General features: G+C 41.9%; 1 protein-coding gene across 4 annotated transcripts in view; it reads left to right on the plus strand.

The window, feature by feature from the left end:
* Positions 1-24961, plus strand: part of side (sidestep) — a 68152-nt gene that overhangs the window by 26839 nt on the left and 16352 nt on the right. For all 4 annotated transcript variants that reach the window (XM_015171366.3, XM_002054713.4, XM_015171364.3 and 1 more), the window contains 9 exons: positions 13575-13707; positions 14867-15081; positions 15144-15254; positions 15718-15930; positions 15986-16155; positions 17730-17865; positions 19074-19210; positions 21992-22130; positions 24161-24309. In XM_015171366.3, coding sequence (XP_015026852.1) covers positions 13575-13707; positions 14867-15081; positions 15144-15254; positions 15718-15930; positions 15986-16155; positions 17730-17865; positions 19074-19210; positions 21992-22130; positions 24161-24309 — 1403 coding nt within the window. The remainder of the gene's footprint in view (positions 1-13574; positions 13708-14866; positions 15082-15143; positions 15255-15717; positions 15931-15985; positions 16156-17729; positions 17866-19073; positions 19211-21991; positions 22131-24160; positions 24310-24961) is intronic.

Here is a 24961-nt window from a genome sequence, read left to right on the forward strand (position 1 = left end):
ATGGCTTCAGCGGCTGCCGCGCCTTAGTGGCTGCTTATGCCACCCGCGAGGCAGACCACCACCCAGTTAGTGCGCATTACGCAGCAGCGAAATGAAATAAATATCATTTTATGACTTTTTAACTTGCTTCTGCCGCCTTGCTGCCTTCCCGAGCTGCGTCCCTCCGCTGCAGCAGCTGCTGGCCTTAACAAGTGCAATAAATGCAACAGCAACAGCGCCAAAGCGCCAAAGCGCATCAGCGGCTGGTAAGCTGGGAGAGAAGACACCACTGCTGCCACTTACAGTTGCCCGCTTTTATAGTCTACAATTTCCCTTTTGTGTTGATATTTTTAGCTGTTCGAAACATTTGAATTTTTCACTTGATTGAGCGCCCCTCGCTGTGAGTAATGCTTCCGTTAATCAGCGTGCTCGCACCCCGTCCTAAGCCCCATCTCACGGCCAGCTCAGTCGCTCCCTGCCACTTGTTTAAAATTCAGCGAAAAACCCATTGCCAAAAGGTGTGAATCAACAAATGGCGAGACGACCCATGCTATATTTGTGTCTGTGTGTGTGAGCGTATATATCCAATACACAACATCGCTTGTTTTTGTCAACAGCGTTTGGCCTTTGCCTTTTCTGCTTTACGCTTCGCTTCACCGGGGTGATTTTCCGAAATTAACCCTTTCTGGCATAGGGTACTCATAAAAAATTCAATTTTATGACCATTTTTATTTGGCCACTTTTCGTCTGTCTGCACATGCCAACATCGCATTAAAAACGACAAAGCCTCTGGTCAAAATTCTGAATCAGTCCAAATCACTGAGCGGGAGGAGCAAATGTCACAACTAAGCCTGTAGTAACAGCTCTTTACAGGATATCATAAGGCCATATAAGGTCACGCAAACTTACTGTACAGCATTTATTCCCACAACAGCATAAATAGGTGGGGGCGAGGGCTTTGGACTTGTATTTATCCTGCTTCAACCAACATTTATATTGATATATAATATTTTGAGCTTCTAATGTCAAATAAAGTTAAAAACCGAACGAAGCTTATCATTCGAATCTTAAAACTTTGATCAAAAAAGGTTTGTCGTCATTTTCTACCCTTGGAGGAGTATATTTTGCGAAAGATACTTCTTATTACTTTCCATAAAAATTCTTGGATTTTTTTCCAATTATATTTAAAATTTTCTTGCAAAACATTTTCAGCTATATTCTCCAATGACAGCTGTGAGTCCTTACATCGAATACGTTGCAGCTCTATCAGCAATCTTATGTGTATTAGAATAGAATGGGCGATTACTAGTTAATCAAACTACGAGATCATATTAATGCTCCAGCCTCTGTCTAATTCAAAAAGGCATGCTATAATAAAATTCATCAAACGATACATTTTTTTTTATATTTTTCTCGTCATCTTGTTAACAATGACTGCTGGCAATGTTTTACAGGGTATACTAACGTCGGCTTTTTGTGTTAAGAGTCTTCGTATGAAATGACTAACGCATTATGTACTTACATGTACATCCTAGCTAAGGTTGTGATTCACATTCCGTCAACGGGAGCTGGACACGCCCAGCGATATATCCTTCAGCAGTGCAGCAGCAGCAGCAGCACCAGCCATGCTTCAGTGCACCCAGTTGCTGAGTCTTTTGTTGTTGTTATTGACTGTGGGCTTTGTAATTTTTATCGCCGCCCGGCATGCGCTTTGTGGCTCTGGGTTTGGCACAGGGTTATGTGACCTTTTGCGTTAATTGAAAATTAGCCAAAAGAGGGCGTGGCCCGGCATAGCGGAAATGGGCGTCGCATGCTGGCTGGCCGTAATTTGCGCAATTTGCATATTTATTAAATTTTAATTTAGCAGGCAGCTATTGTGTTGTTGTTGTTTTTTTTTTCAAGTTCTGAGTCGGGGCGATTAGGCTCTGGATTTGCATAATATGTTGCCATAAATTGTCGCAAATTGAAAATGCAGCAGAAAAACAGCAACTACAACATAAACAACAACAGCTACAGCAAGTGCAGTAATAAAATGCCATAAATAGCATCAGTCAGAGTAAATAAATTAGAGCGAATTGCAATTGCTGCATTTTAAGTTGCATTTCAGTTGCAGTTTCGATTTATTTATGGTCAGCGGCCCATAAATTGGTATGGTTTTGTCAGCTGTGGGTTTAATTAAAAAATTATCTAAATTATTGCGAGTCACAAAAATACTTATTTCATTTCATGTTGCGTCAAAATGCTTGGCTATCGTATAAATCTTTGGCGCAACCGAGCTGTTTTCAGCGGCCACATAAGCTGAGCTCGGCACCGACGGGATCGCACTTGTAAATCTAAACACACACGGCCAAAAGTATGCAATACTATGCATAAAGTATGTTCGTACTACAGCTCTATTTGTGTGTGTTTGTGTGCTGTTGTTGTTGCCACCATCGTAAATTTACATATTTTGCATATAAATAAACTCGTAAAAGCGGATTTTGTCGCTCAGACGTGGTAGCAGCAGCAGCAGCAGCAGCAGCAGCGGCAGTGGCAGCGTTGAAATGTCACACAGAAAATGGCAAAAGAAGCTCCAAATAAATATAAAATAAAATAGCTACAAAATGGCCAAAAGAGCATATAGTTTGCCAGGCAAGTGTTGGGACGGGGCGGGGTCTGAGGTGTGTCGAGCGCCCGCCAGGCAAATTGAATGCGCTGCCTCTGAGTTATGGCAGTCTGGCCAATGTTGGAGCAGATGGGCAACCGATACCAAGTATTCAGCTCTCGAGCTGCGCCTCGCTGGGATTTTAGGTCTAGGCGTGGCCATAAACAAGCGTATACTTGATATATTGTCAATGGAGCTGGTGCCGCCTTTTGCGCCACTTGAGCTTGCTGCAGATTTGGAGGGAGACAGCAAGAATGGAACAGATAGAGAGGCAGAAAGAGACAGAGAGAGAGCTTTGGGTACAGAAAGCAACAACAAGCAGTCTCTCAATCATTCTCTTCTACTATTGATTACTTTGCTTTCACAAATGCTGTCATGGTGTTAAATATGGGCAAAGGCCGCTGCATTAAATCATCTAAATGCTCATGCTCATTAGCAATCAATGCACAACAACAACAACAACAGCAGCAACAAGACTGCCAACACTTCACACTTCATTTGTGCTCTGCCACTCAGCTAACATTTAGGGTATGAGGAGAGCAGCTCGATTAACGAGCAAATTAGCATAAAATTACTTATTTCAAAACGCACACATCCCTCCACATACCCCCACACACACACACAAAGTAAATAAATCAATTAGAGGCAAAAAAAAAAATAAACAAGAGTATAAGAAAAAGCATCTACTGAACGCTTCTAGTTAGCATTGGGGTCGTGAGGGTTGCCGTATCTTTGGGGCTGGGGCCTGGCGACAGCTGACGCATATTGGTTAACAAAAACAAAGAAAGGAACAATTAAAAGCTTTAGCAGCATGTGCACAACACATTGCATGCCAATAATAATGGGCCCGAAAATGGGCCAATGTGCACAAACTTGAAGTTCCCATCGTTTAAAGTTCTTTGGACGCGCTTGATGGCAAACGCAGCTGCAACGTGCAGCTGCAGCTGCAACTGCAACAGAAGCTGCTGTTTCGCCTCGTCACATTATTTTAATTATTTGTTTACGCAACGCAAACAAACTTGCTGGCGGCACTTCTCTTGTCTTGTCTTGTATTTGTTTTTGTTATTGTAATTGTTATTGTTATTGTTATGCATATGCGTACGCTGGGGTGGGCTGATATGGACTTCATAAAAAGTAACGACCCGAAATTCTTGGAAAGGTCCGAAAAGCAAAAGCATTAAAAAAAAAAGGAAACAATGCCAAGGCGGCAGTCGCGGCGCCTAATTAGCCGCTCTCAACGTCATGCGAATTTGTCAAATTAAGCAGCTGGCGCTGCCCCTCCCTAATGAGTCAGCTGCTCAGCTGAGCCCCTCTGCCGATGATGCTCCGCTGGAAATGCCAGTGTCAAAATAAAGCGGGCTCAGAAATGTGCAGGCAATTACCAGACAACATTCCAGCTGGCATTCGTGAAATGCAGGCTGTGCTCGGACAGCGCCAAACATTGAAATTTGGTGGCGCCAACAGCCAAATGAAATTAAATATCACGAGCCCGAGAGCTGCGGATCTCTGGAAATGAAGAGCTGGTGGATATGGCCTTGCTGAGTACTACTGAAGCGACGCTGATTAAAAAATTGTTTGACAAGAAATCAGCGCGACGTTTGTCTGGCTTCAGAGCCTGCCAGTTGGCGACCAGGACAGCTGGGAGGTGGACACTCGGAGCGTAGCTCGGTGAGCTCCAACTGGCGGAAAAAGTGAAGTGTCGCCGTTAATTCGGCGTAAATTTAATTGTCAGCTGCAATTAAATTGATTTTCGCCCCGGTGGCAGTCATTGCTGCCGCCGCTGCTTCTGTTTCTGCTGCTGTTTCTGCTCTTTCTGCAGCCAAAAGTGGCGCCACATTGACTTTAATTTTCTTTTCATTTTTGGTGTGAGGCACACGTTTTTTTTTTCTTTTTATACGCTTGTACAATATATTATAATTTTAAGACATGGGGAGAAATTTCCGACCAGCGGTTGATCGGTATCAATATCCAAGTGGGCTGCCTGTTTCTATGCAAACTCTCATGAAAAGTTAAATAGGGCTATTGCAATATGTTGCAGTCAGTACACGAATCAAAACTTGCTATTAAACATACTATTGTTTAACGAACGTGGGATAAAGCGTTTTAAGTCAGTAAAAAAAAGCGTCTATATCTGCATCTGTCCGAATAGCCAGATAAAGTACTTTCTAAAAGTAAAGAAAAATTGATACGTAGGCTATTTCAATGACAATATTATTATATTCATCGTAAGCAAGAAATAGCAATGTTTGTAGTGTTCCTTGATACGTATAAAACCCCAAAATAAATCTAAATTAAATTGTATTAAAAGCACATAAATATATTCTCAGCTCGCTTGTGTCACGGGGAAATTCTCTGATCGAAAGCAACCAAGTATATTTAGATATATGTAAACGTATTTTTTGTATATATACTATATTGATGCCACAGGGCAGGGCTGCCTGTTTCAGTTTCTAAAACGAAAAACTGGCACAAATTCAAAAATGATTTTTACGCAATTTTACGACAACAACTTGAAGATGAACTATAAATAAAGGCCCCTTAGTGTTAGGCGGGCGTCATTATAAACTATTTGTAGCTCGCATTCGTGAGTTACTTGCGATGCCCCTAGTCGCTGCTGCCAGGGACATGAGTCACTAGCGACAGAGTCGCTGTCAAGCGGCTGCTTGTTTATCTATGATAAGGGCCCAGTGGCCAGTTTAATTGAAAATAATAAACACGCGTGTAAATAATGCGCAATGTCTTGACCAGTTCCACAGTGCTGCCGACGCAACTGCAGCCAAACACAATGAAGCTGCAGGCAGAGCATTGTCCTAGTTTCAGGCGTTGTATGCTGCACAGCAGCGCGTCCTGCCACGCCCGCCCTGCCGCCTGTCACTTGGCGTCCAAAATTGTCGCTGCAACTACACAGCCCGGGCCATGTTGCACAGCATGTGTTGCATGTTGCAGTAGCTGTCGCAGTTGCTGCTGCTGTTTTCATTGTTGTTGTTGTTGTTGTTGTTGCTGCTGCTGCTGTGGTTGCCTGCTACGTTTGCAAAAATGTTTTGCTGCATGCCGTTGCCATATTTTACTTTTAAATGCCGTTGCCATTGCCTCTGCTGCCCTTGCTGGCTGCTTTTTAATTTATTTGCTCATTTTCACTATTTTCCAGTTGCAGTTGTCTTCGCACCCGCTCAAACCCCCAACCATGTCTACACCTAGAAATTTGCGGTGCGTTATTTCCATTGCGGTTTATTTTCATACCCTTTGTAGAGCAAGTGATTCTGCCAACTTTCGCATTGGGCCTGACAAATATTGCAGACTTCGTAAAACATTATTTCCCACTTCTTTTGGATCTAATAATTCTACTGGGGTTACACTGAGAGATACTTGTGATATGAAGATTTCTATATGGTAGCACAGAATTGTATATTTTAGTTTGATACAGATACCAATTAGGGCACAAACGTTTATCTCAAAAATCGAATGTACAATAGGAAATAGAATAGCAGCATGTAATAAGTGAAAAGGTTAGTTGTATGAGAAATCGATATTAAGATATGTCTCTATATATAATTCTATAAGACAGTCTATCTCTCAGGATATCGACGGATACCCATTAAGATTTCTAAATACAGCCAATAAGTAGTAATATTTGAATACATTACTTGATTTTCCCATTACTATTTTACAGCTTTTCATGTAGGTTAGTCAGTCAAATAAACATGAATTTGCATATTATATAGCCTTCGTTAGCTATTGATGAATTTGTACAACGCTATAAAATAATTGTTTAAAAAATGCTGAATACTACCTCTTATTATCCGTTTGAGCTAATCTGATGTGAACAAGCTGAACAGTGTTAAAACTTAATTAAAACCAATAGCATATACATTGTATGTTTGATTTATTTTTACATTTTCGGGTTTCAATTGAGTTTAAACCTCGAAAATGTATTTGCACTACTAACACGTAAATAACGTGTCGAAGCTTATCATCTTCGTAATGTGGATGTGTCTTACCTATTTGGACTCATAATCTGATTAGGGATTACGCTAGTTTGTTAGTTTTAAAATTATGTGAAGGTTGCTCATTATATTTTATGTATGCAATACATGCACGCTTCACTGCCGCTTATTCCAAAAATGTATTTATAAAATACCAAAGAGTGTTTTCATATCGCTCTTAAATGGACTTCAGCTCATATGTTTGCATTTGGTCAAAATGAAAATCGCATACTATTTTATAAATCATGGCCACATGTGCAGGCTGCAGTTGCTTTCTACTTATCTGCGCATTGCCATGGGCGTGGCGCATACCACAGATAACCACATGCCCCCGCTGACTCTGGCAGCATGCCCTCTGGTGTATAAGTGTGTGCGTTTATAAAATTTAAATCAAGTAATTTACTCGCTTTTAGAGCGACCGCTAGGTCAGTCGACTGTTTTTGAATTCCCGAAAGCGCAGCAATTAACATAAAATAAAATTTCATCATTTGCTTGTGTACAGTAATTGCGGTCATTTAAAATGTTTATGCTCGCCAAGTGGTTTTTGAATTATTCGCAATTGAAATAATATAAATTTTAAATATGCATTTTTCAATAAATCAAAAATGGAACCAAGGCTATAAAGAATGAATTAATAATAGTCCCTATTCAATGTGAGCTTTGCCTGCAATTAACGGCCACTGTGCGTATGCGTAATCTGCTTATTTATCACAGCTGCTTAAGAGCATCAAGTAGCTCGTTGTCCAGTCGCAACTCAGCAACTTTAAGAGGGAATTTAACATTAAAAGCTCGCTGTTTAAAGGTTTGCAATATACAACAGCTCGTTGGGACCTCGAGTCCTCAGGAGCTCAAGCAACAGTTGAAAAGCAAGGGAGACAGAAGAAACAACAACAAAGAGAGAGCTAAAGGAGCCACGTAATGGCCGTCCAACAATGCCGTCAACATGAAGGACAACAATGTGCTGACTGGAATATTTTTTCGTATTTTATTATTAAATCACGTAGCGAGTGCAATACGGCGTCCAAAATGACAACGAACGCATTTTAATTGAAGGCGCCAAGGCGTACCCGAAGCCCGCCTAAAGGAAGCTCAGCAACTGATAACAAGTTAGAATGGCCGATGATGGGACACTCAATAAGGAGGAGATGGTAGCGAGCTTCTGGCTCTACTCATGCTCATGTTCATGCTCCTGTTTCGGTATCTGGTCCTGCGGCTACCATTGAATTTGCTGGCTTGAGGCAGTGCCGGATTCCTGCGAATGACTTTGGCAACGAAGTTTTCTAATTGAAAATTGCGTCGCTAAATTTAATTTGAAAACTTTCACTGACTGGGGCTGACCCCGTAAGCATCAGAAGAAGAAAAAACACTCCAATAACAACAAACCCAGTGGTAACTATTTGCAAGATGTATAAAAAGAGAAATCTTTGAGGCATTTTTTATATTCGCCAGGCACTGGGTCAGCCATAAACAGCTTGGCTTGCCAAACACTCGTGCCTTTATGTATACTTGGATACATATTATATATTTTGCCTAATTGACTTGCCACGGACACTTTCTGCTTGGCTGCGCAGCCCGCGGATCTGTGACTGGCGCCAACTTTTCGCTAAAACATATTTTTAACACAGCAATTTGGCGAAATGCTTTCATATTTTGGTCCCCGTGCCGCATGTTGACTACGAAATGATTCGGAGAAACATACGCAAGCAGATTGCAACCGAATTTCTAGCTGAGCTTTGGTCAGAAACAGGGATATGTTCAGGGATCGGGTGTAGGGTAAAAAGTTGTGTGTGCTTGTCCGTTAAAAGTTGTTAGCTTTATTTGATGTTTAACATGATGGCAGCCGGAAATGCATACAAACCTACAAAAACACCGCAGTTGGGAGGAATAAACATGCCGGCATTTCTAATTATAAGTAAATACTCATATACATGCATATTAACAGGCACTGTACGTGTGTGTGCGAGTGTGAATAAGCACTTTAAAAGTTTTTTACCCACACGCACACGCATACACACACACTCACACACATGCGCGCGTGCACTTATGCTATGTAGGAACAAGGCTGCCCTGTTCGGTAGTCCGTAATGCATGCGAGAAGTGTGAGAAAGTACATTAGGGTCAGTGACGACTTGGACCACAGTCGAGCTGGGCGGGTCATGGGGCGGGGCGGGGCATAACATGGATGCTGCTACTGCTACATTTACTTGTCGTGCCATTGGCAACCACTTTCGCTTTCAACTTGCAACATTTTGCGGCCGTGCCGAGCCGGGTGTGTGCTAGTGTGTGTGTCTTGTGCAATGTGTGTTTGCCATAATGTACAATTTAAATGTAAACAATTTGCCCCAATGTGGCACAGCGTGGCAAAAAATACTACAGGACAAAGGCAGCTGAATAAAATATTTAAAAGCTAGCAATAGCAGCAACAGAAACAGAAACTGAGCATATGGCAGACGAGGCAGCTGTGAATAGTGAAACTCAAATATTTATCTTAGCAATTGCCTCTAATTTCGTTCAAAGTTGCTGGCGTTCTAAGTAAACTTTTCATTAGCAGCAAACTCGCAAAAACACACAACCATACAATACACAAACCCCTTTACGCCATTAGTCAACAGTCAGAAGGATAAGTACTGCTATTTTTATTTAATTAACATTCTTTTATAGTTGTAATTGACTTTCATGTGCATTTGCAAATGTTTCAATCAAACTTCAACCCTACCAGAAGCCGCAACATGCACTCACATAATCACCATTAATCATATCCCCATAGTCAGGCTATATAATTAGGTATTCACTTGGTTTTCCCATGGTTTTGGATTTTCTATTAAAGAAAGTTAAGAATGAAGCAATATAACATTTCAATAAAACTGCACTTATAATATCAACATACACTTGAGTATGGGAATACCTAGTTGACATAACATAAGTCGCTTATTAGAAAGTCCATACAAACTATTAAATTAAATGAAATAGTCGCAAAAGTAATATTTTAAATTTTAAACAAAAACTTTGCATTTGATACTCAACCAACCGAATAAGCCAATTAATTAGTTTTTTTTTAACTAACTGAATAAGCCATACAACTTGGCGAACTTGACTTGCACACTATGTTTTAAAATGTCGTCAAAGAAAGCACATCCCGAATGGTTAATTTGAAACTATTTTATACCTAATTATATTAATTAAGAGTATTTAATTATCGGTATACCACAGGTAGTTGTTCGGTGAATTCTTCAATATGCAACAAGCCGATATTCATAAAAGACAAAACCGCAACCACAACAAACAGGAACCGCAGCGCACCCAATATGGGGCGTTAGCTCCAACCACCCATCAAAACCACGGGCCCAACTTTCGCATAAAATAAAAAAACAAATCAATTGAGAGCTGTGCTGTGCAATAAAACAATTTGATAATATTGAAAAACTAAAACAAGGCACAAAAATGCGATGCTATTGAAATGATGCCAAGTTTTTGTTGTTTTTGCTCTCGTTGTTTCCCATGTATTTATATTAGTTGTTGTTGCTTTTGCTGCTATTATTGTTGTTTATATTGCGTGCTACATTTGGCACGTTGCCGTGGATATCTGGTTTGTTTAGCGACACGTTCTGTTGATTTTCTATTATTCTCTTTTCCTTTCAAATTTTCTCAAAAGTTCATTAAACTCTTGCGCAAACAGTGAAATAAATATTAAATCAATTTAATTAACTCATGTTTTTTAGTTTAAACACAATATTATTTCTCCAACCAAATATAATGATTTTAGAGTGTTCAAATACCCCAAAAATGTGATTTTCTCTTCTAGCGCCTGTTGTGTGCATAATTAATGTAATGTCTTGGGTCCCACAACGTGGTGCCCGAAATGTTTGCTACGTCCTTTTACGACTGTTGTTTTATGCAAGCAAAGTCCCACGCTGCGTATGCGTAATATGTCACAGGCCTTGTTAAATTTCGGACTTTAAGACATCGGAACCTTTAACGATTCCCAGCATAAGTTAGAGCGTTGAACGTAAGGATAAGCGAGAAGCTTACATCATTAAATGGTCTGCAGAAATATACGGGCTTAAGGAGATAAATTCAGGCAGACATATTATGCGTTATATTTATGATCCACTAGTTCCCGTCGCGACTTTGTCTGCTTGCGTTTTGGTAGGGTTCATAAAATGTTTACCACGCATCTATTCATTTGTGTGTTCCCCTGTCCCAACCCATGCACCCCTATAACATTATTAATTTACCCAAGCAATAGTAAAACACACACAGCGGGCCACGAAAATTATACCAAGACCCTCTAAAGGCCGTCACACCTCCAAGCATTCACCATACTACATACCGAATTTAAGCTTTATAGCTTCTAGGGTTCAGACTGTGCGTTAATCACCAATCAGTCAGTCAGTCAGTCAGACCAAATAGTTTTATATAATGTGATAACGTTTTACGTTTAATTCAATGCTAAATATAAAGAATAGAATGCAGAAAATAGTACTAAAATGGCATATCTGTCAATCACCGTCGGTGTATACTCATGCTCACACGTCTCTTTTGTAGTTTCTTAGAACTCTGTATTATTATTTATAAATATATAAATACATAGATAGTGTTTATTCATAAAATAACAGCGTCTTTAGGAAAAAGGCATAATTCACGAGTAATAAATCAAGCAGAGTTAAAATTTGTTTTTTTCTTTCAATGAATAGCTTCCAGAAAAACTCTCCAAGATTATATATTTATTTTTAGCCGCTCAATTTCAAATATGTTTTATTAAAGGTTGAGTATTAATGTAATTTATTTATAGCTTGCCCGTACAATTTTTCCTTTATTTCGGAACTAATCACAAGACCCCATTAAAAATTTCCGGTGATATCGACTTAATTAGAATGAGAAAACAGCCATAAACTCTTAGCGCACTCAACACATACGATGGATATTAATTGATCCATGTTGAGAGCCTGTCAAATGCGCCGATGCCTAAATAATGAACCCCCGAATATCTTTGACAAGCAGTAAAAATTCCAATTGGGAAAACGTTTGCTCGCACCCTCGCTCTGCTCGCCGTCAGTTGGTGTTAAGTAATTTACATGAGGCTAAAAATAGGCGCAAATAATGCGATGTGTCAAAACAAAACATCAAAACGAACTGAGAAATGGGAACTGTGATCTGAGAGATGGGCAATGGGAGCTGGGAATGAAGCGGGAGGCGCAGGTAAAACTCAAAACTCAAGAGAGCAACCAACTGGTGGCAACTATTTTGGATACGGAACAGACATCAAAGTCGTCTTCCCCTGGGCTGCCAATAAAAGAATTAAACGAATGTATAAATCATTAAAAACGGCCAGACGATTGCCGCCTGCAACTGGTCACATGCCACAGGGCACTTATAAATAGAATTCCTGCTTTAACTAAAGAGGCGCACGTGCTGCTAATGCTGCTGCTGCTGCTGCTGCTGCTGGACAACTTCAAAGCTATTGCACCACAGAGCGTCTAATTAGACGATGTGCCTGCAACAGGCAACACCGCAACAGCTAAGCAAATATAAACTAACTCCTGCCCCCCGAGATGGGTTGCGCTTGCATGGCCCGAGCCATCTATTAGGATTTACGACTAGGTGTTGCCTTTTGCCTTGCAGCGCACATTTGCTCAGCTTGCCGCAAGCCAAAGCGTTGACAAATTGGCGATGCCGCAGAGGAAGCTGCGCTGCCGCTATGTTTGCCATTTTGCTCAAGCTGTCATCGAATGCGCGCCGGAAAGTATGCAGTGCAAAATAACAAATGGCTTGTGGCTTTGCGGATCTGCGGCGCTCCTTGGCCAGCTGCAAGCGTAGCGGGCACGCGGGGCTTATTTCAATAATTTCCTTATACGTTCTTACTACAAGACTGCATAAATTTATGCATAGAGCTGCGGCTTGTGCTACGCTAATCCTTTGCTTGTGCCGGTAGAAGTAGCCGGGCGGGGATATTGGAGGCTTGGACCAACGATAAAATTTGCACTTCACTTTCGGCTGGCAAGCTGGCAAAAACATTTGAACATCAAAGCGGCAGAACGACAAAAAGAGAAAACCTAGAAAAAGCGAACAAAAAAGTCCTTTAAAATTTGTTTGCAAAATAAATGCGTCGCAGTTTTGTTGCCGCTGCTGCCTGCTGTTGCCAACATTTTTGCTTTGCTGCTCTGTTGAATTCTAAAAATTCTAAAAATGGAGCTCTCCATCCAGCGTTGAGTGGATTCTGTGGGCTTTGCTAGGCAAAATTGTGTTTCGACTTTAGCTTTAATAATTTAATTGACGATTACAGGTGGGCAGCACCTGAAGCTCGTGTAGTTCACTTATCAAATATCGCACACAATAACAGATAGAATACTTGTAATATTAAAGAAGCCATGCGGACGAAAACAATGTTAAAATCTTACAGGCTGTCCTGTCGATTGAAATAACACAAAACACGAACCCAAAACTCGAGGTGAAGCAGCCTAGCATGAAGCAAAATATATTGTCTTTATATACACTTTGTTTGTTTTATTTTTATTTATTATTATTTATCTTTTTTTTGGAGAGAAAATAACAAACTTGAACAAACGACAGCAGCAAGGACAACCATAATGTCGACAACCGGCAAACGGAAGAGTCGAACAGACAATAAGCACGGGGTGGGCGTGGGGGTTGCTGGGCGTAGCCCAATGCCAGGCACCACTCCCGGCGGGCTGGCTTTGGGTATTGTTCTGCCCGTTCCGCGAAAGGCAAACGGAAGCATTGTGTTAAAATAACAAACAATCAGCCGAATCATGCAGGATGTGCAAATAAGAAATAAATATATTTTTATCAACGCCAGCGCAAACGCCAGCTTCCTACCTAAGAACTTCAATTGGAAGCTTTCCCTGTTGCCCCTTCTGCTTTCCGCCATGTTGCCTGCTGCCGCCGGGGCGTCAGTTTTCATGTTTTGCTAATACAAGAAAATCAACTTTTCTTTTGCCTTTTTACAGTACCTGCACGTTTGGTTTGGGCCGCTGCCGGCAAGACCGTAGATCTGCCATGCGATTTGACGCCGCCCACGCCGCAGGACTCGGTAAAATTGCTGCTTTGGTTCAAGGACACCACCGGCATACCGCTGTACAGGTAAGTGCTGCTGCTGCAGTTGCCAGAACATGGCAAATCAATTTGAAAGCTTGGCCAAACTATTTAGTTGAAAAAACCGACTAAGCCAGCTGCCAGTAGACGTTGCCAACAAGCGAAAATGCTGCCCAAGTGTTACACACACACACACACACCCTTACACATCCGGCAAGCGACAGCCATCCATCAAAAACGTGAAGTAATCGTCAACATCCTTTGCTGCCGTCACACTTGGCGAATTTTTCACATTTTTTTTTTGCTCCATTCTGTTTTTTTTTTTTTTTTTGGGGTGTTTTTGTTGTTGTGCGTTTTGCCTGAATTCCGGCATCGGTGCTTTTTGTGTGACGGCATTTTTGCGCAGGACCCCGGAAGAAGTGTTATGTGTATGCGCACGTGTGTGCTTGTGTGTGTGGTAAGGATGCGCCCGTCCACGCCGTCATAATCCACTTTGTTATAATAAATGTAAAGCACATCCGATTACAGTTGCCATCGCTAAAGTGTAGCAAATTTTCACGCACATACGCATCAGACACGCTTCCCCCAACCACCCTACCACTGTCCTCAGCACTCCATTACCACCTCTCAGCTGGCAAAGAGCATTTTTGCTTTTATAAATTTCAGTTGATAAATTTTCAATGTGCCGTGCGCATTTCAAGTGGTACCGCCGCCAGGCTTGCGTGCCACAGCAGCAACTATCAGACACACAGGTGAACTGGCCACCAGTCGATAATCATAAACAACTGCAGCAACTGAGCAGTGGCAGTGGTAGCAATCCAACTCTAGAGTGCAGGGTGTTGTACATGAAATAAACAGAGTAATTTGCTAAAACAGCAACAAATTGCTGCAATTTGCGCAAAGCTGCCAAAGCTGCCAAAGTCGCGACGTGGCACGCAGAAGCGAAGCAACAGTAACGAATCCGCAAAAAACAAGAACAAAGCAACACACACACACACATACACACACACACACACACATACATACTCGTGCAAATTGAGCGTCATTTTTTATGGCCGTAAATTATGGTAGCAGTAGGACAACCTGGGCACCAGGGCAAACTAATGGCCAAGAGATGCTTGCATATGTTTATTTATGATGTATAATAAGCGCTATGCTGCCAGCCACGCCCACACACTAAATTCACACTTAACGATTTGCTTTGCAGTCTGGATTCGCGTGGCGGCAATGTAAAGCTGGCGCCACATGCGGCGATAGCTAGCGATCTGGGTCAGCGCCTATTCTTTAGCATTGGGGATAATCCCAAGGATTCGCGCCTGCAGATTAAGGATGTTAAGCCCGAGGACGGCGGCGTCTATCGCTGCCGCATCGACTTCTTCAACTCGCCCACCCGCAACTTTAGGCATAATCTAACATTAGTTGGTAAGTTCAATTTGCCAATCAGCCTAGAACCGGCCATAAGCTCCATAATCTCTTTTATGCAGTGCCGCCCGAGGAGCCGCGCATCTTTGATGCACAGGGCAAAGAAATCTCCCAAATGGCAGGGCCATTTCGTGAGGGCTACGAGCTTTTCCTCTGTTGTCAAGTGAGGGGCGGTAAGTGTAAAACTCCTTTTGCATTTGTTCATTTGTAACTGTTAGATAATTAAAAAGGATTACTTTTTTCAATACAGTAATGTTCCTCCAATTGGATTATGATTTTACTAGTTATAAATTTATTAAAGAACATGTTTAAAATGAGAAACTCTCTCTCTGAAAATTCTTCAGAGAATCAGGGATATTCCAAGAGTTCTATTCGAGTATTTGTAGAGAATACTCTTCAATGATTGGATAATTGTTCCATCCGGAACACACATTGCATACGGCACTGTAAAGTCCTTACAATCCCTGATCCCTGCAGCTGACATGCTGCGGTCACTGCAGCACTTTATAACTATCTCATATGGCAAAGCATCCCTGTCGCTGTATGGCATATTGTGGCTACTCCCTGGTAGTTGACAGGAACTTGGAAAACTATTGAGAGCAGCTACCAATAACACTATGTCATTCTGTTTTGCAGGTCGACCACCACCGAAGGTCACCTGGTGGCGTGATGGCAACGAGCTAATCGGCACTAGCCACACCTCGGTCGAGGAGGGCGCCACAGTGATGGTGAATCAGCTGCTCATTGGCACCACAACTAGGGATTACTATGGAGCACGCATTGAGTGCCGGGCGCAGGGTACCCGCTTGCTGGAGCCTGTCATCAAAGATGTTACCGTACAGGTGCACTGTAAGTCGAAGTTCCTTTCTTAAATGCTGCTGTCTAACTGTAACTGTATTAACAGTGAAACCTGTGCGTGTGAAGATTATAACGCCCAACGATCTGCTCACTGCCGGACATCCGATTGCCATACGCTGCGAATCGTGGGGCTCGTATCCGGCGGCTAAGATTGCCTGGCTGCTCGATGGCGAGCCTATACGCAACGCTGAGGTTACCGTGCATAATGACAAGGAGGTAAGTGGCGACTCTTTCAATTTAAATAGCACACAAATTGTCAAACGAAGTTTAGCCAGAACAATAAAAAAAAGTAAACAAGCAATTTGCTGTTGAACATGCATCCTCCCAAAGGGAGCGTAACTTTTTGCTGGTAAATTTGCTTTTTACGTTTGACATTTGATAGCTACACACACAGACACAGACACACACACGCACACGCACACATAGGCACTCATGCACACATACTCACATACAACTTTGAGCAACTGTACGCCGCTTAATAACCTCTGAAGTGCAACTTCTACAACAACAATGTCGACCACTGGGTGACCCTAAAAGGCAACGTGAGCCAGGCAAAGTTTTGCAGCAGCCGCAGAGCCAAAAGCTGCAGACAAGTTGACTTCAAGTGGCCCGTCCGCCTGGCTGGCAGCCACAGGCCCCCTTTTAGGACCCTGCCTCTGCTGGACTTCTTTGATTAAGTGCACTGCCGAAAACTTTCGAGCGAACTATACAAATTTGCACTCGACGATTGGGCCAAGGAGCACGACGGACTTTTCCTCGACTAATGTGCGAATTTTTATTTGAATTTATGCAGACGGGCCGGGCCGGCCGGTCAGTTTGTTAAGGGCCCAACGCAATTTTTGTGCATCCAGCTTAAATTTATCAGCTCCAGTTCACATGCAACACGACTTCATTTGCCTACGAGACAGCTCCATACATTGGAGCGGGGGTTGTTTGTAAGACATGCGACCGCACTGTGTAAGGACAGCTCGGTTTTCGGCATCCATTAGTTATCCTTTCTTATACCTTGCCAGAGGATATTTTAGTTTTGTCACGAACTGTGTAACTTTAGAAATATATGCGTGAATTTCTGAATAATATTGGTCAGCTCAGAGGTCGCTCTTTCACGAAAGTTCCTGTATGAACAAATTTTCTTTTTGCATTTTATTTGACCAATTCCACATAATATTAAAGAAAGCAATACTTTCTGGAAGGGTATTTCATCGTTGGCATGCAATAAATAGCTGTTCTTTTTTGCTGCTCTTGTCGTTGCCTTTTTCGCTTTCTAATTATGCCATGTTAGTGAATAGAGACAGGAGCCAGAGCAAGAGCTGTAGCTGTAGCTTTGGCTGGTATTGATGCTGATGCTCGAAAACGTGAGCGTTTGGGACTTGCCCTATGCCAAACGTCGACTGTCATTAGACAGCTCGTGCATAACCGATTCTTACGATAGCAGGCCCCAATATGGTATGTGGGCGCAAGTTTGAATGTGGATGTTGGTTTGGGTAAGGGTTTCGCAGCATCTGCTTGCCACACGCATGGCTTTGTGCTCAGATCGATTGTTGCCAAAACGTTGATGGCCTGCCATAAGCAAGTTTGGTTGCTGGCGTAACACAACACACTCCCCGACACGAGAAGCCAAAGATGCGTCTCATTATTTCCAAGCCCATGCAGCAAAGCCCTTCTAGCTTGTCGCTTGAGCTTGATACGATACCCAACAGCGAGTGGGGTGCTAAGCTTTGCAAATAAATCTTTGCTACCTCCATATCTGAAAAAAATATCGAATTTTGATTCCGTTTCACATATTGCAGGATGCCAACATTACGACCAGCATACTGACGCTGAAGGTAACATCCGAGAACGACAATGCCGAGCTGGCATGTCGGGCTACGAATCCATGGTTCTCCGGCGGCGCCATCGAGGACAAGCGCATTATACGTGTGGCATGTAAGTACAGGTTGATGTAAAAACTTATTGAATCACATGGTCTGCTCTGTCGTATGAACTCTGGCCATACTTTCAATTATGTCAACAAAGCGATACACAAGCACGCACGCACACATTCGTGCTGAATTATAGACATATCTATCCTTTTCTCCAGCTCCAGCTTTGTGCGAGTAGGCGTGCGCGGGCGTTTGTAGCTAGGAGCACTTTCCGCCGCGGCAAGTCCAATTAGAAGCGTATTAGGGCCAGAGCAATATAATTTGATTAGGGCTCCACACCCTGCCCGTAGCCTGTAGGCCAACTCGCTCCAGTTGCTGCTACTCCTTCTTCCATCCAATCTGACTTCGTGGCCTCATCCACCTGTTGCTGCCTGCTGCATGTTAAGCTGCTTATGAAATGCAGTCAACTTCATAATGATCTTTATCGCCATCATCGAGGCTGTTGCCATTGCCTGCAATGTTGTTGGCCTCTGGGCTGCCTTCGACTTGGCTTGATTAAATTTTCACTGTTATGTTTCCGGTGCTCATTTTTCGCCTAGCCACCGTAATATTTGCAACATCCGCTTCCGGCTTCCGTTTTACATTACTCCTACCACAATGAGCGCAGCCAAAAGCAAAAGCAGCAACAAAAGCAAATTAAATTACCTGCACTCAGAGCGACCCCAGCAACCTCTTGCTGCGACATCGGACTTCATTTCAATTTTATTTTCTGCCGCATTTTTAATAATTCACCATAAGCGTCAGCAATTTTTGCCGTCTTGTGTCCAGACGCCATAGTTTTTTCCACCCGCATACAAGATGGCGGCCGGACACGAGAGCCCACGACAGCCGCTCGCCCTGGCGCCAGTCTCGGTCGCGTATTAGATTTTTACAACCGTAACTAATAGTCCCATTTGGCTTATGGCCAGGCAGCCGAGTAGCACAGTGCCACAGTGCCACAACGCTGCGTAAAGGATGTGCATTCAAGCGGCCGAGGCTGTGCTCTGTGTGTGGGCAACAGCTGACCAGGAGCAGCAGCGTCAGCTTGAGTTAACTACATTACGCAACGCTGGTTAGGCCCGAGCTGGCGCCTCACCTTATGTGCAATTTGCGTTTATTATTTGGACTTTTATCTGGCTATTTGCAGCGCTCATTAGATTTGACGCCCGCACTTATTTATTCACTGTTTTTGGGTTTGTTTCTTCTTAACTTTTCTCTTTTGTTTCCACGCAGATCCGCCCACCGTGTCTGTGCACTTGGCCAACGAGGATCCCAGCCGTATGGTAACACGTGCCGAGGGCCAAAATGTCACGTTCAAATGCCGTGCTGATGCGAGGCCACCTGTCACCAGTTACTCCTGGTTCAAGAACGTAAGTGCGCCACAGATTTTCATCAATTTGTCCAACTCCCTCTCCCTCTCCCGCTCTGCATTAAATTGAAACTACCCTGGACCAAGGAACAACCGCTGACGCCTATCAAGCGGCAGACACTTTGGCAATTTTTATTATCAATTGCTTCACTCAGCTTGCCGTCTATCTCTACCTTGCTCTCTCTCCCTCTGTCGCTCAAGCTGTCGAAATTCCTGCGGCAACTTAAGCAGACACTTTGCGGTTTAATTTAATTTACCGAAATTGTTTGCAGCAGCCAGAATTTTCAACGCTGCGAGCAACTCCCCTACATATAAGATGCCAGGCGCAAAATATGTGGCCTATTCGGTTACCAAGTGGCCGCCATTAGCCACGCCCAGATTCGCAATATATAAGGATGCCATGCATAATTACTCACGAAGGCTTTGATTGAAGTCGCCTAGCATTGAAAATTATTTAAGCATTAATCATGCGACAAATAATCCAGAGACTGACCAGAAACTCTACGAAGCCAACAACTACCCATTGCTGATTTAAGCTTCCATTCACATTCCGACAAAAGCCACAAAGCTTGACCGGCATTGTTCGGATTGCCAGTATTGTGTTGTTGTTATTACTAAACGGGCAAGGTTTTGACAACCTTTGACAGTTTCGTTCACATGGGCACATCATCATTTTTCATTGCCCAAGCAAACACTCACTAACACACACACACACACACAGTGGCATAAAATCATATTTTTTCTCTCACATTATTATATTTGCCTTGTGTCTGCCAAGTGCGTGTCTTAGCTTGGCATTTAACAAATTATCCCAGACCATTGTGGCAAAAAAAAACTTTTTAATATTTAAGGCATTTCGTCTTTGGTCCTTCGGATTTGCCTTTTGCCGTTGCCATTTATAAGCGAAAAGCAAAAATCGGCAAAATTTATGAAAAACGATGCGGCAAATGTGCGCAGAAAAAAGTTATAAGGAGCAGGAAAAAGTAAGCAAACTTTGTCACTTCTTCGGTTGTCAGTTCTTTCTAGATTCCTTAATCAGCAGCTTGCTTCTCCCCGTCTAGATAACCTAGAGACATTTTTATTCAGCCAGCTCAGGCTTAAATTTGCAGGAACCAGAAATAAAATAAACTTATGTAATAAGGCTATAAAGTCGACTGGCTGGCTGTTGCATTTCGCGTTAAATGCATTAAAAACGCATTACATATGATGCAACTGCAATTAGCCTTATCTATCAGCAGAGTAAACTGAAATGTTTGCAATACATTTTGCAAATTAACGTATTATAAACAATTAATTTTTATATATATAGTAAAACACAAAAGTCAGTTCGTCTCAACTAGGAGATACCCTTCATTCTGAGCGCATCCTTATAAAAATTCATTGATGGTTAAATATAAAAAGCAGGCACAAACTTGAACTTTAGTTATTATGCTTAGAAAATTTTCCAAATCGCTTACAAGTTGTAATCAAACCCGCTGTTACTGCTTACAGGGTATAAATATAATGCAATTTGCAATTTAAAGCTGCTGCAATAATAATTTCAGTGTTGATTTTTTTATTGAAAGTTTTAACACATGCATAAAATTCAGCCTATGCATTTGATGCCGAAAAATTATGGAAAATTAATTTAAAAATGGCGCAAAGACCAATCGAAATGACGTTCATTGATATGGCAAGTGTCTAAAATGTTGTGTGTTGCGCAGCCTGCAAAATATAAAACAATATACAACATTCAATAATGCCAATAGAGACACTCGAATGCATTTAATTTGATTTCCAATCGTAACCATAATCAAATTGGGTTCACTTCGTGGGCACTTAGACAGTGACATTCGAAGCGTGTGTTAATGACATAAAAGCGAATATATCTCTCGGTGTGGTATATGTGGCTGCTAAGCGGGCTATTGAAATGCGATAGATGTGATTTATTCTGCTAAATATGCTGAATTGCCAGTCCTCATGCGAGGCATAACAGGAAAGGGTGGATAATTGTAAGGCTTGCTATTGAAAATATGTTGGAAAAATATTTTCAAAACAAAATATCATTTGCGGCCGATTAAAATAAGCTCATGATATAGTTGTCCGATGCTATTTAAGAAGCAGAGTGAAACAATTAAATTCCATTTTAGTCAAGATAGCTTTAAACCCAAAAAAGTTTCGCCGAAGAGCTATGGAGAACTTTGTTAGCCCTACGTCTGACTACCGCAGAAAGTCGAAAGGCGCAGGCTTAGTTTGAAAATGAAACCTTTTTATCAAGGTTTATTTTTTGCTTCGAAATTAATACATATTTGCGTGTCAAACGTATGCTCTGAATATGTTGTAAAGATAAATAAACACCCAAGATATTCGCGACCGAAGCTGGGTATCTCATGGTATCTCCTATTCGGGTTAAATTAGAGCTTATTATGTAAGTATATAAATACATATACTCAAATTTTTTTTTAATCCTTGATAATATTTTCTGTCATACCTTTCATCTTGCTAATAATTCATATCAACTATATGTCTACTGCGTGCTTGTTGTTTCTCAGCTAATGTGTTAATATACAACTTATGCTACCATAATCTCTGAAACCGGAGCTAAGATGGTTCATTTTCAATTCCGAAATTGAAGATGCTTCGTTGAGAGTCTGAAACTGAAAGCCTTGCATACAAGTGCTTTCTGTTAATCATTTGATTGCATAAACTTTAATCAAGCCCTTGCCGGAGCTGTTCTCAATTTCCAGATGCACTCGAAACATGTTCATAACGTTTTATTTCTTGCATATATTATGTTTTGCAGGGCATGCGTATGTCAGGAGAGAGCACGGAAATCCTGCACCTGACGCAGCTGGAGCGGGAGAGTGCAGGTGCATACGCCTGCGGGGCCACCAACACAGAGGGGGAGACCCGCAGCTCGAGCCTCACCCTAAAAGTGCAATGTAAGTAAGCAGCTTTGCGGCAGGCGGGCTCGATATAAAAATAAGTATTATAGTAATAGTACAAGCAGCCACAACACTGGCAACAATATGATGGAATAACATGGCGAAACGGAAACGGAAGTTGCAAGATAAAATCAACTTGCTGCAGCTTGCGTGCCCATAGCAACAAAAAAAATATATATACAAATTTAAGTTTGCCAACTTGCGCAGCGGATGAGGAAATTGCTTAGAAATGATACATAGCCCAACTGTGACTATGTGTGTGTGTGTGTGTGTGTGTGTATGTGTGTTTGCGTGCGTGCTTGTTTACAATTGTAAAATTGTTGCTGGCACCAGTCTAAATAACCACCATTGATTTACACACAAAAGTTTTGGCTATAAATTTAACTCTCGCAATTTTTGCTCTGCCAACTTTTTCATAAACCTCACGCACTGCCTTTAGGGAACAGCCGCCGCCAGAATTTTTTTTTCATCAAAAGATTAATGTGCAGTGCATATAAAAACGATTGAACTGTATAAATCAGTCGATCTGTGTGCCCTTTCGTGTACCCTAAGTGAACCCTAAGAGTGGCTCAAGTGGAGCTTGTCCGAGCTGGCACCCATCGTAAATTGACTTCATAGCGTTCACCTTTCGCTTTCAACAGCTCAAAGCTGTTTATACTTTTAATACACTCATGAAGAGCACTGTAAGCCAGTTATGAAATATAAATAAAGCCTCAAAGCACTTTTTAGGAAATGTAAAAAAAAAAATTAGTCCGTTAGCTGCAGACAACTCTTGTATAAAAACTATATAATGAGATTAAGTACGTTTTTATATAGAAATACTTTTTCTTTTTTACCACTATTGGAAATATTTAATTCTATACTAACTTTCTTAGAAACTTTTAATTAAAACGATATTTGATAAAGTTCCGGGCTTAAGCCACATTGATTTAGTTAATCTTTTCCAAACACCGCGATCATCAATTTAAGACGACTTAGTTTGAGAACAGATATCTATATCCTTAAAAGAGTACATCAAAGTCTGCACCTTTAGAAGAACTTTTCCTTGTTTGTTTTCTGTCGTATTGAAAACTTGTGGACCGCTGTCCTGATTATTGCGTAACGACATTCAAGTCGAAAAGTACATGTGCATACATACTTATAGCTCTCTGACATCCGCAATCCTCTTACATGACGGAAATTTACAAAGGAAACTGATTCATTTTTCAGTGCTCGAAAGTCGGAAATGCACTGCCTTTGGATACGACAGTTAAAGTAGTTTTTATTTCGAATTATGAAAGTTTCAAGCATTGAGCTGTGGGTAAATTTGGCTCAACTCACACACAAGAGCAACAAGTACCTGTGCACATCCACAAGTCCTTTAAAGCATATTGCGCTGATATGCAGGCAACTTGTGATAACAGCGCCAAGTAATAAAGCCTCAAATACTTATCAGTCTTCGCGTGACTTACATTTAAAGGCGGCTTTCAGCGCCAGGCAACGCCAGCTCAGCGCGCACGCACACAGCACACATGCGTCTTCATGTATATATATTTGATGTACATATGTCTGGCAGACAGACTTGGCCCGTGGGCTAGGGTGCAACTTCCGTGTATGTGGTCTCATTTTACAGTCAAGTGAAAGTAAAGTCGACAACATCTTCTTCAATACCTGCCACACACACACACTAGCAAAAATGCGCGCGCACAGCTTTACCCGCTTTTTTTTTGTAGCATAAACAGGACAACAACAACGGCAGGGCCCACGTTCATGAAACGGAAACATGTTAATTACTATGCTCAAGGCTATGTAGCTGGCTCGACTTTCTTTTGGATTTAGCTTGCTCTTTCTTTTTATTTTTATTTTTATTTTTGTTGCTTAACTCCAGAGGCGTACAGACTGTTTACTCTATTGGGCGCCTGGGTTGGGTGCTCTCATATTTGAGAGCTGAAAGGAAAATTTTAAAAAAACGAAATGTTATGCGGCTTAACGACTTTTTCTTTGACATGCTTGAATGCGATTTTCTTTTGGTTTTTGCATCTTTTCAGTCTCGCCGCGCTGTAAGCCGGGCACTGAGCAGACATCCATTGGAGCCATCAACATGCACTCGATACAGGTCAAATGCGAGGTGGATGCCGATCCACCAGAATCGGTCCGATTTAGTTGGACCTATAACAATACGCGAAATGTTTCGCCGGTAAGTATTGGGCGGGCTACTCCCCAATTGCACGCCAAAGTCTTCTTTATCTTCTTGACTTGGAACTGTGATTACGTCCGCAAACGTGCCTCAACTTTAGCGCACAGTTTGTGCCGAGCTTAGCTGAAATTATTGATTCGAAAGCTGGAAAGCTGAAAACTTTCAGCTCGAATGTGGGCAGCTATTAGCAAAACTTGTGTTAAATACTAGGTAGCTAGTTGGGACTCCCGCACAACAATGGCACCCTGACGGGAATCAAACGCAGCAACTTTGTACGTGACTGAATTAAAATTTAATCAAAATGTATAAATTTTGCAGTAGAAAAGCAGAGCATTGTAGCCCGACCAGCTGTGCAAGGTTGGGGGTGAGAACTGCAATGCCTGCAGACAGAGGGAGATCGAGTAGAAGACATGCATATGCGAGTCTACTAAGCACTGGGACAGCTGTGCACAATAAATAAAGTAATTCATTTACCGCAAAAGTTATTTGAAAATCTGCACGAAAATCCTGTGAGTCACAGGCAGAGCCACAACTAGTCCCTTCTGGACCAAACTGAACTCAACTTGGCTCGTTTCGACTTATCCAACTGTTTGCATTGCAATAAAAACCTATTTGCCTTAAAATATTTATGCTAACCCAACTGCCGGACTAT

This window comes from Drosophila virilis, chromosome 2, assembly GCF_030788295.1.
Source record: "Drosophila virilis strain 15010-1051.87 chromosome 2, Dvir_AGI_RSII-ME, whole genome shotgun sequence".
NCBI lineage: Eukaryota > Metazoa > Arthropoda > Insecta > Diptera > Drosophilidae > Drosophila > Drosophila virilis.